Raw genomic sequence first — 15,077 nt, forward strand, 5'->3', positions numbered from 1 at the left:
TCAATTAGGATTCCCACAATGGAACCTGTCACAATCAGCACATCATGCTGCAACCACTAAGGCTATATTCACACATTTTTTGCTGCAATTGTTTCTGCAGGCAATAACCTGCTCACTTGGCAGTAAGAAGCTGCTTACGAAAAGCAGGTTTTGCAGCATTTTTTTGCTGCAATTTTTGCTGCATTCTTCAGGAACCCAGAGATCAGCTTTGCTTCCACCACAGAAGCACAAACACAGGTCACCAAATTAAATATGTGAAACAAAAAAAAAAACATTTTTGGAAAAAAAGGGCAGTTTGATCAAATTATTTAGTGTAAAAAATATTTTTATGTCTGGAAAAAATAGTGACTATTCTGAACAAAAAAGTTCACATGAGTTCATGAAAAAATACACAATTACAAATGTAACAGTAAGGGGGAGTTGAATTGATGGGGAATTTTTTTCCTAAGACATTGGCAGACCATTGAGTTTGTAGGACACTGTTTACTTTCACACTTTGTTGGACCCTTCAGTTGGTCAGGCATTGTTCAACCTCACACCTTGGTCGGCCAATGTTAACTTTTCCCACATCAATAACTTAATTAAACTGTACTAATCCCAACTGCCATAAAAACAAAGACATAATGATTTAAACTTGGGAAAATCACAAAAATAAATGGGTTTCACATATTGCTGTACTTTTTTTTTTCACTAAAAATGCAGCAAAATCTGATACCTGCCTTTTTGCTGAAAACGCTGAAAGAAGTGACATGCTGCAGTTTTATAAAATGCAGCAGTTTTCCAAATCAGTCAGAAAAATAAAACCATAAAAAAACAAAGCCAAAAAGAATTGCAGCAAAAAAAAAAAGTAAACATAAGCTTAGGTAGTAATTCACCAAACCCTATTGGTGCTTTCATATGTTCTAATTTCAACTCCTCATTGCACCATGGGTGAGTGCCAAGGGAATATACACATGTTGGCTGGCCCTCGTTACCAGCCTGTTCACACTGACAAACAATGATGGGAGCACAATGATTGCTAATATGATCGTTCTGTGCCCATATCAGCATGTTTACATGAGATGATGTGTTCATGATCATGATGATTTTTCGCCGCAATAACCATTCTGATCGCTCAGCGAGCAAGCCTTTTGTTTGATTATCGCCGGAATATTTACACCAGCAATAACCTGGAACGAACATGAATATGAATAACAATTTTCTACTGGTGGGATTGTAGACTTATTATGCGTAAAGTATATTTTTCTCCCCTTGTCAAATTGAGATCCAAAATTCTGTGCCAAATGAAGTATCTTATATTATCTTTTATCTATATGAGTGATAAAATACTAAATGATAAAAAGTCAGTAATTGATAATTATTTCAGTCGTTTTCTAGTGACATTCTTTTAAGATCATTTAACATGTGAGCAGCATCTTGAACAGCTGGTTATTGCAATTAAGATATTGAAATTGCCAAATGTTTCACAGGAAATTCACCCTGATGGAATCCGATGCTTGACAGAAATACTATTTATCTTAATTAACCTATATGGGGTTTGGCATATTTGATATTAAACTACTGTATATACAGATGTAGCACTATATATATATAGTCATGGATAGTTTACTTAATAACATTCTGAAACAATAATCGACAAGCACAATTTCTGTATTGGGGCTGGGGACATATTAGAGTACAGCTCTCCTGACATATGACAAGAGTCACAATAGTGGGTAGTCCCAATAGTATTACAAAACTAAGAACAAAACTGAGTAAACCATAAAACACCAAAAAGTAATATCAACTGAATAAATTGTATTATTAAGTCATCACATTAAAAATATATTAGACAAAGAGTGCATAACAACAATTAAAGAAATGTGGAGACATGGAGGTAGGTAAGGAGAGGGTAGAGGCCAAAGTAGGACCTAGGGAAGCAGAACAACAAGATCACTAGAATATATATAAAGGCATAATTGTTGTTATGTACTTTTTGTTTAATATTTTTGTTATGATGACTTAATCAAATTTATTCAGCTTATATTACTTTTTGATGGTTTATGGTTTACTTCGTTTTGTTCTTAGTTATACTTACTAACATTGTCATGCATTTATATGGTTTTAATCTAATCTGATGTCAGCTGTCATGAATAATTCTTCTACAACCACACTGGGTTGGTTCTCATTGTCACATTCAATTCAACAGATAATGTATAGAAAAAAAACATGTTGGTTGTAGGATAAAAAAACGTGTTACATATGGCAATATTGACATAAATGAGATGATATGTAGAGTAATTTACCATATGTTTCTTGATTAAACCTAAAATTTGATTTGATCAATGTATTTATGCCAAGCTGGGGATGTGGTTATTGTTTTACCTCTACAGGAATTGGTCAAGGGGTTCCAGTGGTGGCGCTAATTGTGGAAGGTGGACCAAATGTCATATCAATTGTCTTGGAATATCTACGAGACAGCCCCCCTGTTCCAGTTGTGGTATGTGATGGAAGCGGACGTGCATCCGATATTCTTGCCTTTGGTCATAAATACTCAGAAGATGGAGGGTAGGCTGATCAACTTATTCTGGATATATTCATTTGCAAAGTTTTATTATTGTTTATCATCTTATGGTCATTAAAGTCTTACTATACTAAGTAACTTTTGAAACACTTCTGGGTTTTTTTCTGAGATAAATTAGGTTGTCCAGCAACGAAACGGCTTTCTGCTTGCCTAATCACAAACTGCTTCCAAAATGAACACAATCTGTATGTATTTCAATAATATAGAGCACGGTGATCATGACCACCATATTTATACAGCGTGTATAGCTACTATGCATCACTATCAGTGATGTCTGCAGTAAATAAGTATCAGCATTAATGAGGTTAATTCATTTCATCTGATTGACGCTTTCCATGGCTACCATATAATGACCGTGCACATGAGAAGAAATAGAAATGGAAGATTTCGGAAGATTTGCAATTACAATGTCATATATCAGAGACATTCTTCATAAAAAATATTCAAAATCAACTAAAACTGTCGTCAGTTACATCAAAACATCAACTAGCACAGGGGTGTCAAACTGCATTCCTCGAGGGCTGCAAATAGGTCATGTTTTCAGGATTTCCTTGTACTGCACAGGTGATAATTTAATCACCAACTCATTATTTGTGTAGGTGATTAAATTATCACCTGTGCAGTACAAGGAAATCCTGAAAACATGACCTGTTTGCAGCCCTTGAGGAATGCAGTTTGACACCCCTGAACTAGCAAGTGTTCTGAAGACTACCCTTGATGAAGTGCAGGTTTTTCTGCGAAAGACTGAGATTTTGGCCCGGTATATTTTCGTTGTGCAAAAAGCACAATGTCTTACAGTTCCAGCAAAGTGGATGGGACGTCTAGAGATCTCATGCCCACTGTGCTTCTTTTCTACTCAGCATAAACTCACAGCATTTTTTAAATGTGCAACATGTCAATTTCACTTGTGGGTACGCTGAGTGTTATGCTCAGATTTTCCCCATATACTTGTATTGGATGCAGAAAATCCCCAGGAAAGAATGTACATGTGGTGTTAGAGTGTTTCCACTGCGGAAATGCAATAAAAACACTTGAAATCCACACATGACTGTATCAATAAAGTTTTGTCAAAGTCAAATACCAGCAAGTATCAAAGACAAAGCAGCTTTATTTAAAACATGACACACCAACAAGACACTAAATACACAGCGTCAAAAACACGATAAAAAAATGAACATTTTAAGAAATTCACTCAAATGCAATGAAAAAGACACTGTGAAACAGAGTTGCAAATGTTTTCAAACGACCTGGATTTTCTGTCACAAGTCGCAGCAGGTAACTTGCCATAGACTTCAATGCAAGTTGTAAATGATGTGTAACGAAACTGAAAGCGAGAAGATAAAGATTAGATATTAGAAAAAAACTTTTTGACAGTGAGAGTGGAACAGGCTGCCGCGAGAGGTGGTGAGTTCTCCTTCAATGGAAGTCTTCAAACAGAGGCTGGACAGACATCTGTCTGAGATGGTTTAGTGAGCCCTGCATTGAGCTGAGGATTGGACATGATGACCCTGGAGGTCCCTTCCAACTCTAATATTCTATAATCCTATGATATGCGACATGTCGCAACTTGACTTTTTTATATTCCAGCAATATCAGAGCTCTAAAATAGTCACATGATAGTGAGCCACAGACACGTTGCCACAATGTTTTTGCTTTGTGACGTTTCTGAGAATTACTGCCACATGACAAATGTCACGTGTAACCCTATCCTAAGGCCTGCGCTACGTAGCGACATGTGTTGCACAACAGCAGTTCTCTGAAAAGTCGTGTAGCAAAAATATATGTGCAACTTGTTAGCGAATTCCTGTCACATGCCTATTCTAGAGTTCTGAATTTGCTGTAAATACACTAAGTCACATACAAGTCCCAGTCACATATGACCTGCATTGACAACTATGTCATGTGCAACTTGCGACCAGCGACAGAAATCCAATACATTTGGAAACATTTCCGACTCTGTCTTACAGTCGCAGTATGTCCCAAGTCGCAACGCGACACCATAAGGAGTCATTACATCCAATATTATAATGTGTCTTAGTAATTGTACTGTCACATGACCAATGTCACCTTGCAGCCCTAGCCTTATACTTAATTTATATCCTATGTGTACTGGACCCTTTTATTTAACAGGACCATTCACCAAGAAGATCCTTTATTGCCATCCTTTTAGTAAATGTAAAAATATTTTATTGTACTGAACAAGAGGACCTGGTAGAAATCTTCAGATGATGCAAGACATAAGAATCAAACAAAATGAAACAAAAAAAAATAAAGCAATCCAGCAGAAACATTCATATATTCAATATTCAGGAAATACGTTTCAATATCTACAGTATGTCTACCATAAAGAGAAGACTTCATGAGAGCAAACACAGAGGGTTCACCACAAGGTGTAAACCATTAACTAGCCTTAAAAAATAGAAACGTCATATTAGAATTGGCCAAAAAAGCATTTAAAGAAGCCAGACCAATTCTGGAAAAACATTCTTTGGACAGATGAAACTGTTGACAGATATGCAACAGATACAGGCTTATTTGTGTGCAAGAGGAGTTTACACTTTTCTGACAGTAGATGGCGATGTTGTTACTGTTATATGCTTAGTTAAATGTAATGCATATACTTGTACTTTGGCTTCACTTTCTCTCTGGTGAAGGGTCCTTTAGACTTCCTGTTATGCTGTATTAAGAAGCTGATGCATGTAGCTCATGTTCTGTGCAGATAAAAGTGCAATTACCCCATGTAATCTACTCTCACAAGTTCCTTCTGTGACCAAACTATGCAACAGAAACTAAGATCAACTTGACCCAGAATGATGGGAAGAAAGTATTAAGAAGTCTTTGAACAGCTCATGAGGCAAAGCACAACACATAGTTTCATAGTTATAAGATTGAAGGTATACACTAATAGCTCCATATTAGGTGACACCTTCCTTTCATACAGCAATCAGACTAGTTCCCTGGATCAATGCCCCATCACAGAATCTAGTGCCCATAATTTATAATATTATTTTTATCAAGAAAGGCATCCAGGCCCTTCTTACTAACCTATCTTGGTACTGCCATCCACCCTCACTCTTTATAACCTTGGTTGCTTTTCTTTGCACCCACTATATTTTTCATATACACCGGGGAATAAAATTGCACACAGTATTCTAAGTGTGGCCGCACTAGTGGCTTATATAGAAGCAAAACTATGTTCTGGTCATAAGCATCTATGACTCTTTTAATGCATCCCATTATTTTATTTGCCTTGGTAGCAACTGCCTGACTCTGATCACTAAAGTGTTTTTTGCCATCTACCCATACACCCAAGACCTCAGTGACAATTTTGCCCAGTGTTTTACAATGTAGTACTTAATTTTGCGCAGTTTGATAGAGGGGGGGGGGGATTGTGAGCTCACCACGCCATGTCATGTCATCTGATGTTGAGGGTTGAGATCTGTGTGTTGGATGTCGGTCCTGCTGGTGAAGTTCAGCCAAAGATTCAAGGATAAGAGGAAACGAGCGGCACAACCAAGGAAGGATGCCCAAGTACATAACATTACATTTATCTGCATTAAATTTAATTTTTCATTTCTCAGCCCAAGCCTCCAGCTTACATAAATCCTTCTCTTATATTACATTATCCTCCTTTGTATTAATTACACTGCAGAATTTAGTATCATCTGCAAATATTGTTTTTCTACTCTGTATACCCACTACAAGGTCATTAATAAATATGTTAAAAAGAAGAGATCCAATACTGACCCCTTTGGTACCCCTCTGTTAATTGTGATCCAATCGAAGTGTGTTCCATTAATAACCACCCTTTGTTTCCTATCATTGATATTTTCCTCTAGTCCGATTTTTCTCATTTTATATACCAATCTTTTGTGTGGCAGCACATCAAACACCTCTGAAAGATTTATATACACAACATACACTGATATTCCCTGGTCTATTCTGGAACTTACCTTCTGATAGAAGCTGCTTAGATACACATCCTCTGTAAAACATGGTGGAGGCAGTGTGATGACATGGGCATGCATGGCTTCCAATGGCCCTGGGTCACTAGTGTTTATTGATGATGGGACTTAAGACAGAAGCAGCCGGATGAATTCTAAATTTTACAGGGCTATAATTCAACCAAATGCAGCAAAGTTGTTGCACAGCACTTCACAGTACAGATGAACAATAATCCAAAACATACTGTGAAAGTAACTCAGGAGTTTAAGGCAAAGAAGTAGAAGAATATTCGGCAATGGCCGAGTCAATCACCAGATCTCAAAGTCATTGAGCATGCATTTCACATGCTTAAGACAAAAACCTTAAGGCAGAAAGATCCACAAACAAGCTACAACTGAAGTCAGCTGCAGTAAATTCCTGGCAAAGCATCACAAAGGAGGAAACCCAGCATTTGGTGACGTCCATGGCTACCAGACTTCAGGCAGTCATTGCGTACAAAGGATTCTCTACAAAGTATGACAAATTAGCATTTTATTTATGGTAATGTTTATTTGTCAAATTACTTTTGAACCCCTGAAATTAGTAGGCTTTATAATAAGATTATTTATAAGCCTTTATAAGATGATTGCAATTCGTAAATGTTTCACACAATATTTTTGTTCAAACTCTTTAAGTAAACCTGAAAGTCTACACTTCAATTGAATCTCAGTTGTTACATAGCGAAATATTTCTGAACCTAACTGTATAATCAGTAATATGAAGGAAATCTATTAAGGATAGTAAAATGAAATAGTGTTAGGAAAGGTCCCAATATCACAGCAATATGGCAAAGTACAGTTAAATATGGTTTAATAAATTATTTGGCTGTGTTGATACAAAGGAAGGCAAAACCTCTATAACATAGTGATCAATTGTGCTCATTTTAAAGGGAAAAATATTTCATGACTTCTAATATGAACAATAAAGCCATGGATCAAATATATATCTCCAGTAATCTGGTACAAAATTGATGAAAGGCATCCAGGCGTCGTTCAATATAGCCACCATAACGTCATGTAGAAAGGTTTTTCTGACCATTATTTCACTGCTCTTACATTAAAGAAAGCCCCTCTAGGTTTACATCAATTACCATGTTTTGAAAATGTTCATCTATAAACAATCTGTTGATCTTGCGAGAATGAATAACATATTGGAATAGTTTGTTTATGTCTTTTTCTCAAGATGTCTAAGTTATGAAGAATGAGTTTCAGAATTCTGGTGAAACGGGTTTTAATGTTTAGAAAACTTATTTGATTATTTTAATGTGGTAAAAAATGAAATGATTAAAATCCAGTATACATCTGTGTTTATTCTACTTATCCAAGAAAAAAATTAGGAGAGCAGGATTGCCTTGAATATAAAGTAATGTTGTGACTCCACAGCCAAGTATACAAATATTTTTCTTTATTTAAGCTGTCCTTTCGCTTTTGATAGCAACTTATTCCTACAAACTTTCTTACTATTACAGCGCAGTGACATTGCAGGCACAAGAGCTGTGGCTGCATCCTCACTTGTGCTTGCAGAGTTACTGTATTATACAACTGATACCCCAAAGTAAGAACCCTCTATAAGTTCCTTGGCAGCCTTGTGATCAGATTGTAAGTGATGGGTTGCCTACGGCTGATCGGGAGACAGAGCCAGCTCCCTGCTAGGAACAATAGGAGCAGGCACCTCAGTGAAAACCACTAAATTCTCTGAATGGCTCTCATGGGGCATAAAATGAAGGTGTTCAGTGACTGAAACTCTGTTCACCAGAACCAAGCCCAACCCAACCCTTGATTTCATTGACTGGTTCATTGACTGGTTCTAAGTAGGCAGGGTTTCATCAGCGGGTCGGGCAGGTTTTGGTCATGGGTGACTGGGATTTTGGCTGCATTAATTTAATTTCAAATGTGTTTTCATCTATGGTGAACACATATTAAATAGGGATCCATTTAAGATCCAAAAGAGTGACCTCTTCTTGCTGAGTGAAGCCAAGTGATCTAGTTAACCAAAAATAGCCAGACTGCCCATCACTAGTGATCATAGGGTGCCAATGAGTTGCCATGGCAATGTGGAATGTGACATGTACATGAACCAGTCAAGGTTAGATGATGCCAAGATATATTTGATAAATTATTATGTAATCCTGTAGTTTAAAGGAATTTACAGGATTACATAATAATTTATCAAATACATCTTGGCCTCATCTCAGACCCCATCCCCACCTAACTAGTTCCTCCTTATTTTTCAGTAAGACCCCATACAGCATAGGAATCAATTCTTCTTTATATAGGAGAGAAGATTTTGTGTACAGTATCTCCAGTATATCCTATGAGATGAAGCAGTAGACTTTCTCCCTGCCTCCTGCAGGTAACAGCTGACACGGAAAAGCCTATCACATGCAGGATGAATTAAAGAATACGCTTATGGGATGAATTTTGTTAAGACTTTAATTTCATGTTAGTTAGGAAGACAAAATGATCATGGCAGATAACCCAAAAATGACAAGTCATCTAAAACATGTATTCACAAAGCATAAACAGGACTCTGTATATTATTCTTAATGAATAACCTATGCTGCACTATATTAGCAAATAAAACAATTTTTGAAATGTTGGAATGGTGTTTCAAAGGTTTCTTGATTCAAGTATATTGTCTTTATTCACGTTACACACATTACAACTACTTTTTTTTCTCAATCTTGACAATTCCTTTCAGGCTAAAACTAGACCACATCCTAACAATAAAAAACTGAATTTGCAGAACTTACTGTAAATACCAGTGTATACCTATCCATATGCCCAAGAAGAAAAAAATGTAAATTCTCTATGTAAGCCATTTTTTAAGAATTTCTCATTAAATAAAATTTATTGGCATAGATTTAGCATTTCTTAATCTAACGAGCATCTAACATTTTTGGACACTGAAATGTGGCTCTTCACTCTGTATGAGTACTTGTACATTCAAATCACTTTTCTCAATGTTTGCAGTGAGCATTCAAGCCTGCAACACTCTGCGACACGTTTCTCTGTTCTGTTCAGTTTTTGAGGTGCCATGTACAGTGTGCAAATAAAATCACAGAGACAGCTCATCATACAGAAATAGCTAGCTGCAAGTAGCTCTACATTGATAACTACAAAACTCCAGAATCCAGTGACAACCACATACCACTCATGTACATTTCCAATCAGATATGTCCACCTAGTGCAGCCATTGGTGTGACCCCCTTTCAAAAGGTCAGCTATAATTCCCCTATTTAGAATAAAGATTGATGAGCCCCCTACTACATATACACCAACATAGGGAGTTGCAGGAATTGAAAGTTGAAGACATCTAAGTGTGGCCAAACTGTCATGCTCCAGGCCAGGTTTTGGTTTTGTCTTTCCTTTCCTGGTCTGATCATGTCAGGGGTTAACTTTCCCTGCCTGGTTCCTGTGTCCGGTATGCTATATCTTGAGCTGCTACCTGTGTGCAGTGCCAGTTATATTGCTTGCCTTCAGCGTGCTAGCTGGCTCTGGTGAGTTACTGATCTGTCCTGCTGCATTTTCCTGACCTGACCTGTTGACCTTCCACCTACCCTCTCCTGCCCCTATTCCCTTGTGTGTTTGGATTCCCCGGTATTGACTTTAGCTTGGCTCTGAACTGATTCCGTCTCTTCCTTCTGGTGTTTCTGCTAGTTACCCATACTGATATTTTGCTCTCGTCTGACTCTGGTTCCTGGCTTTCCCTTGATACTGCGTATCTCCTGGCTCTCTGACTACCCCGCTGCCACTTAGTGGTACCTTCGCTGTATTACTGTGGGTCTGCTTCATAGCAGGATTTCAGCTCACTCTCCTCTCTGTTGCCATCTAGTGGAGTCTGTGTTACTCTGCATTAACCCTCAGTACTACAGCGTGACACAAACACTTCTAATGCAGATAGGATGGGATCTATTTTACCATTACTGATTTAGATTGATGTCACATTAAGACATAACTAATAAAGTTTCTTGTACCACTAATGTCAACTAACTCCCCTATTGTTTTATCAATCAATCCAATTATATATAAAGTGTACATATTTTGAGGCGTACTGATTAGAGATGAGCAGATCTATTCACGAAGTATCAAGTTCAATTCACATTTCCTGAAATTCATAGTTTCACGTGAATTTCAGTATTTTGAAATTTGATTCACTGGCTTAGCACCATTTTCCACACTGCCGAAGCATCAGCGTTACACATTTGTCCCAGGTATCACAGGCTCTGCTTCTTTTACATTGGTCCACTGCCTTGTGTTGTGCTCCATGCTGGGATTTGCAGGTTGCCTGGTATGGCTCAGTGATCTCATCCCCCTAATCATATTTAAGGCCCATTAGGACACATATCTGTTTCTTAGGATTGAGACTCTAGTGTTTCATATTTGGTTTGCTCCATTGCCTCTATATGTGTTTTCAACTTTCTTCCATCCCTGCTTGATTCCACTCCATCTGTCTAACTGCTCCTGAAATCCCGGATAGTACCAATAATCGATTCCACTTATCCTGTGGGAAGCTGTACTAAAGCCCGGAGCCCATGTCATACCTTCTCCCCTCCCGCTCCCGAACCAGAAGCTTAGCAGATCCACTTCACCATATGAGCCTTACAAACAGGGAGCAGCCTAATGTAATTTCGAAGTTGTCACGCTTTCCTCCCCATAATGCCCTGCAGCAATGACATCTTACAGATTATCATACTTTGAACAGTGGTGGTCAGTACCTGGGCCATCACAGACTGAGTGCAGGGTAAGTCTCTCTCTTTTGTGGAGTGTAAGCTCTTATGATCAGCAGGGTTCTCTCTCTCTATCTTGCCTGTAGCGTATAAGTTGTTATGGTCAGCAAGGTCCTTTCACTCTTTTATCACCAATAGAATGTAAGCTCTTAGAGGTCCTCTCTCCCTCTCTCCTGTAGATTAGAGTGTAAGCGCTTGTGGTCGGCAGGGTTATCTCTATCTCTCCTGTAGAGTGTGAGATCTTATGATCAACAGGGTCCTTTCTCTCTTCTGCAGTATAGTGTAAGCTCTTATGGTCAGCAGGGATCTCTATCCATCTCCTCATCGCCACATGTATTTCAAAAGCAATTACAAGCTTTAGGGTTTTGAAAATTAGCTGCAAATAGATTTTTTTTCCGTGAAAATTTGGTGAAGCCAGCGAATTAAAATTTAAAGAGATCCGCCCACCTCTAGTACTAATGGATTTCATTAGCCTCATAAATCATTATATACTGTATACTACTGAGTCTTCTTGCTCTGACTAAGCCAAATGAAGGAATAAATGTCATTTATCATTAAAAAGAACTCAGCAATGTTTCCAGTGCTTTATTTGTTGTAAGATAACTGGATCCTGTTAAATATGAAGGATTTCAGAAGCTGCCGCCTGCTGCCTTTGCGTTTCTTTTTCAAATATATTTATTGTTTTTTATATATTCGGAAGGGGGTGGGGGAAAGGGTGGGTCTTCGCTTTTTTAACTCTACTGACATAATACTTAGTACATGAGACATACAGTTGAAGTTAGAAAACTGAACATCTAATGAACGTGGAAGCATTAATAAAAATAAATAGCCAGTGAAATAAAGCTTTAAAAAAAAAAACAAATACCGTACATATATATTTTATATAGTTAAAAATCTACATACATATCAAACTTCCATGAGTTTTATAAATTTTCTGTATCCTACAGAAGATTTATAGAATAGCACTTCCAAAAGATTACAATTGCCTGCCGCCAACTTTCCAGATAACTAAAGTCACCATATTTCCAGAAGCATCTAAAGGACATCTAGATACATTGCCTGCCTAGGAGAAGAAAAAAATAGATAACTTATTTATAAAGCCTGTAATTTTCTTCTAAGATTTTTGGCATGTGAAATCTGGGACAACTCAAAGTCATGAAAAATGCAAGACGAAAAATATATATAAAAAAATGTGGTTCTGTAATGCACCATAAATTATTTATAAAATTATATAGCTGAAAAAGAGTATGATAAGCCTAGATCTTATTCCTTCCTCCAGACAGACAAACCTGTACCTCTGATCTGCAGGTCTTCGGCTCCTAATGAACATACAGTTACACACGTGGTCAAAATTGTTAGTACCCCTCGTTTAATGACAGAAAACCTCACAATGGTCACAGAAATAACTTGAATCTGACAAAAGTAATAATATATAAAAGATCTATGAAAATGAAAAAATTAAAGTCAGACATTGCTTTTCAACCATGCTTCCACAAAATTAAAAAATAAAATAAAAATAGGGCTGGACAGACATTATGGTACCCCTGAAAATAATGTGACAAAAGGGACATGTTAAATCATGGTGTGTCCACTAATTAGCATCACATGTGTCCACAATCTTGGAATCAGTGAGTGGTCCTGTATATAGGGCTACAGATACTCACTGTGCTGTTTGGTGACATGGTGTGTATCACACTCAACATGGACCAGAGGAAGCGAAGAAAAGCGTTGTCTCTGGAGACAAGAATGAAAATTATAGACAAACATGTTAAAGATAAACGTTATAAGACCTTCTCCAAGCAGCTTGATGTTCCTGTGACTACAGTTGCACATATTATTCAGAAATTTAAGATCCATGGGACTGTAGCCAACCTCCCTGGATGTGGCTGCAGGAGGAAAATTGATGACAAATCAAAGAGACGGATAATGCGAATGGTAACAAAAGAGCCCAGAAAAACTTCTAAACAGATTAAAGGTGAACCTCAAGCTCAAGGAACATCAGTGTCACATTGCACCATCCGTCGTTGCATGAGCCAAAGTGGTCTTCATGGGAGACGACCAAGGAGGACACCATTGTTGAAATAACATCATAAAAAAGCCAGACTGGAATTTGCCAAACTACATGTTGACAAGCCACAAAGCTTCTGGTAGAATGTCCTGTGGACAGATGAGACAAAAACGGAACTTTTTGGCAAAGCATATCAGCTCTATGTTGACAGATGGAAAAATTAAGCATATCAAGAAAAGAACCCTGTCCCTACTGTGAAACATGGAGGAGGCTTTGTTATGCTCTGGGGCTGCTTTGCTGCATCTGGCACAGGGTGTCTAGAATCTGTGCAGGGTACAATAAAATCTCAAGACTGTCAAGGGATTCTAGAGAGAAATGTGCTGCCCAGTGTCAGAAAGCTTGGTCTCCGTTGCAGGCCATAGGTCTTGCAACAGAATAATGTGAAAAAACACCGTGAGCACTGCTACAACGTGGTGCTAAAGTTAGGCTCCCAAGTCATACACATAATAAATATAACTTAGCACTCAACTTAAGGATGCTTGAACAGAAGGATTTATTTCGAGAGGTACAGAAGTCTAATTGACAGTTACAGGAATCGTTTGATTGCAGTGATTGCCTCAAAAAGTTGTGCAACAAAATAAAAAGTTAAGGGTCCATCACTTCTGTCCAAGCCTATTTCATGAGTTTTATTTATTTTTAAATTCTGTGGAAGCATAGTTGAAAAGCAATGTCTGACTTTCATTTGTTCATTTTCATAGATCTTTTAATTATTATCACTTATATCAGAATCAAGTTATTTAGGTGACCATTGTGGGGTTTTCTGTCATTAAATGAGGGGCACCAACAATTTTGACCACATGTTTATGTGCAGTGAATGTCAAAGACCTGTGCCTGCTTGATTGACAGTGGCTACTAGCAGTAATATATATGCCACATTCAATAGTGACCACAGCACTTAGGTGCCCCCAACCTATTGAAACCCTGTAAAGGAGTGAGAAGAAGTCTGACACCCTCCTTGAAGACTTCCATTTGCTGCTGTAAAATGTATTATCATGGAGCATTGTCATATACTGAATTTAATATAATGTCTCCTATTACAGCTGTAGTAGGTTAGATAGCTGGGAAAGGAAGAGTTAACAGTAAGCCAGCTAGGCTGTTGTGAATTCTGTGGTCAAGCTCCCTCCTGTGGTCGTGAGTGGTACTGCGGCTGGTTCTGTCTATGAGCTTCCTTTGGTGGATGTGAGTGGGGCTGCGGTTCTGAGTTTCCTTCCTCAGGTGACGAGGTTAAGTCGTTAGGTGCTGCTCTATTTAACTCCACCTAGTTCTTTGTTCCTGGCCTCCAGTCAATGTTCCAGTATTGGTCTTGCTCTCTCCTGGATCGTTCTTGTGGCCTGTCTTCACTGCATAAGCTAAGTTCTGCTTGTGTTACTTTTGTTTGCTATTTTTTCTGTCCAGCTTGCTATATTGGTTTTTCTTGCTTGCTGGAAGCTCTGGGACGCAGAGGAAGCACCTCCGTACCGTTAGTCGGTGCGGAGGGTCTTTTTGCGCCCTCTGCGTGGTTGTTTGTAGGTTTTTGTGCTGACCGCAAAGCTATCTTTCCTATCCTTGGTCTATTCAGTAAGTCGGGCCTCACTTTGCTAAAACCTATTTCATCTCTGTGTTTGTATTTTCATCTTTACTCACAGTCATTATATGTGGGGGGCTGCCTTTTCCTTTGGGGAATTTCTCTGAGGCAAGGTAGGCTTATTTTTCTATCTTCAGGGCTAGCTAGTTTCTCAGGCTGTGCCCGAGGC

The 15,077-nt window shown here is 38.1% G+C and overlaps 1 protein-coding gene across 1 annotated transcript in view; it reads left to right on the forward strand.

Annotated features, from left to right (window-relative positions):
• Positions 1-15,077, forward strand: part of TRPM3 (transient receptor potential cation channel subfamily M member 3) — a 783,591-nt gene that overhangs the window by 368,650 nt on the left and 399,864 nt on the right. The window contains exon 7 of the mRNA XM_069763506.1: positions 2,373-2,547. Coding sequence (XP_069619607.1) covers positions 2,373-2,547 — 175 coding nt within the window. The remainder of the gene's footprint in view (positions 1-2,372; positions 2,548-15,077) is intronic.

Source organism: Ranitomeya imitator, chromosome 1 (genome assembly GCF_032444005.1).
Source record: "Ranitomeya imitator isolate aRanImi1 chromosome 1, aRanImi1.pri, whole genome shotgun sequence".
Taxonomy (NCBI): Eukaryota; Metazoa; Chordata; class Amphibia; order Anura; family Dendrobatidae; genus Ranitomeya; species Ranitomeya imitator.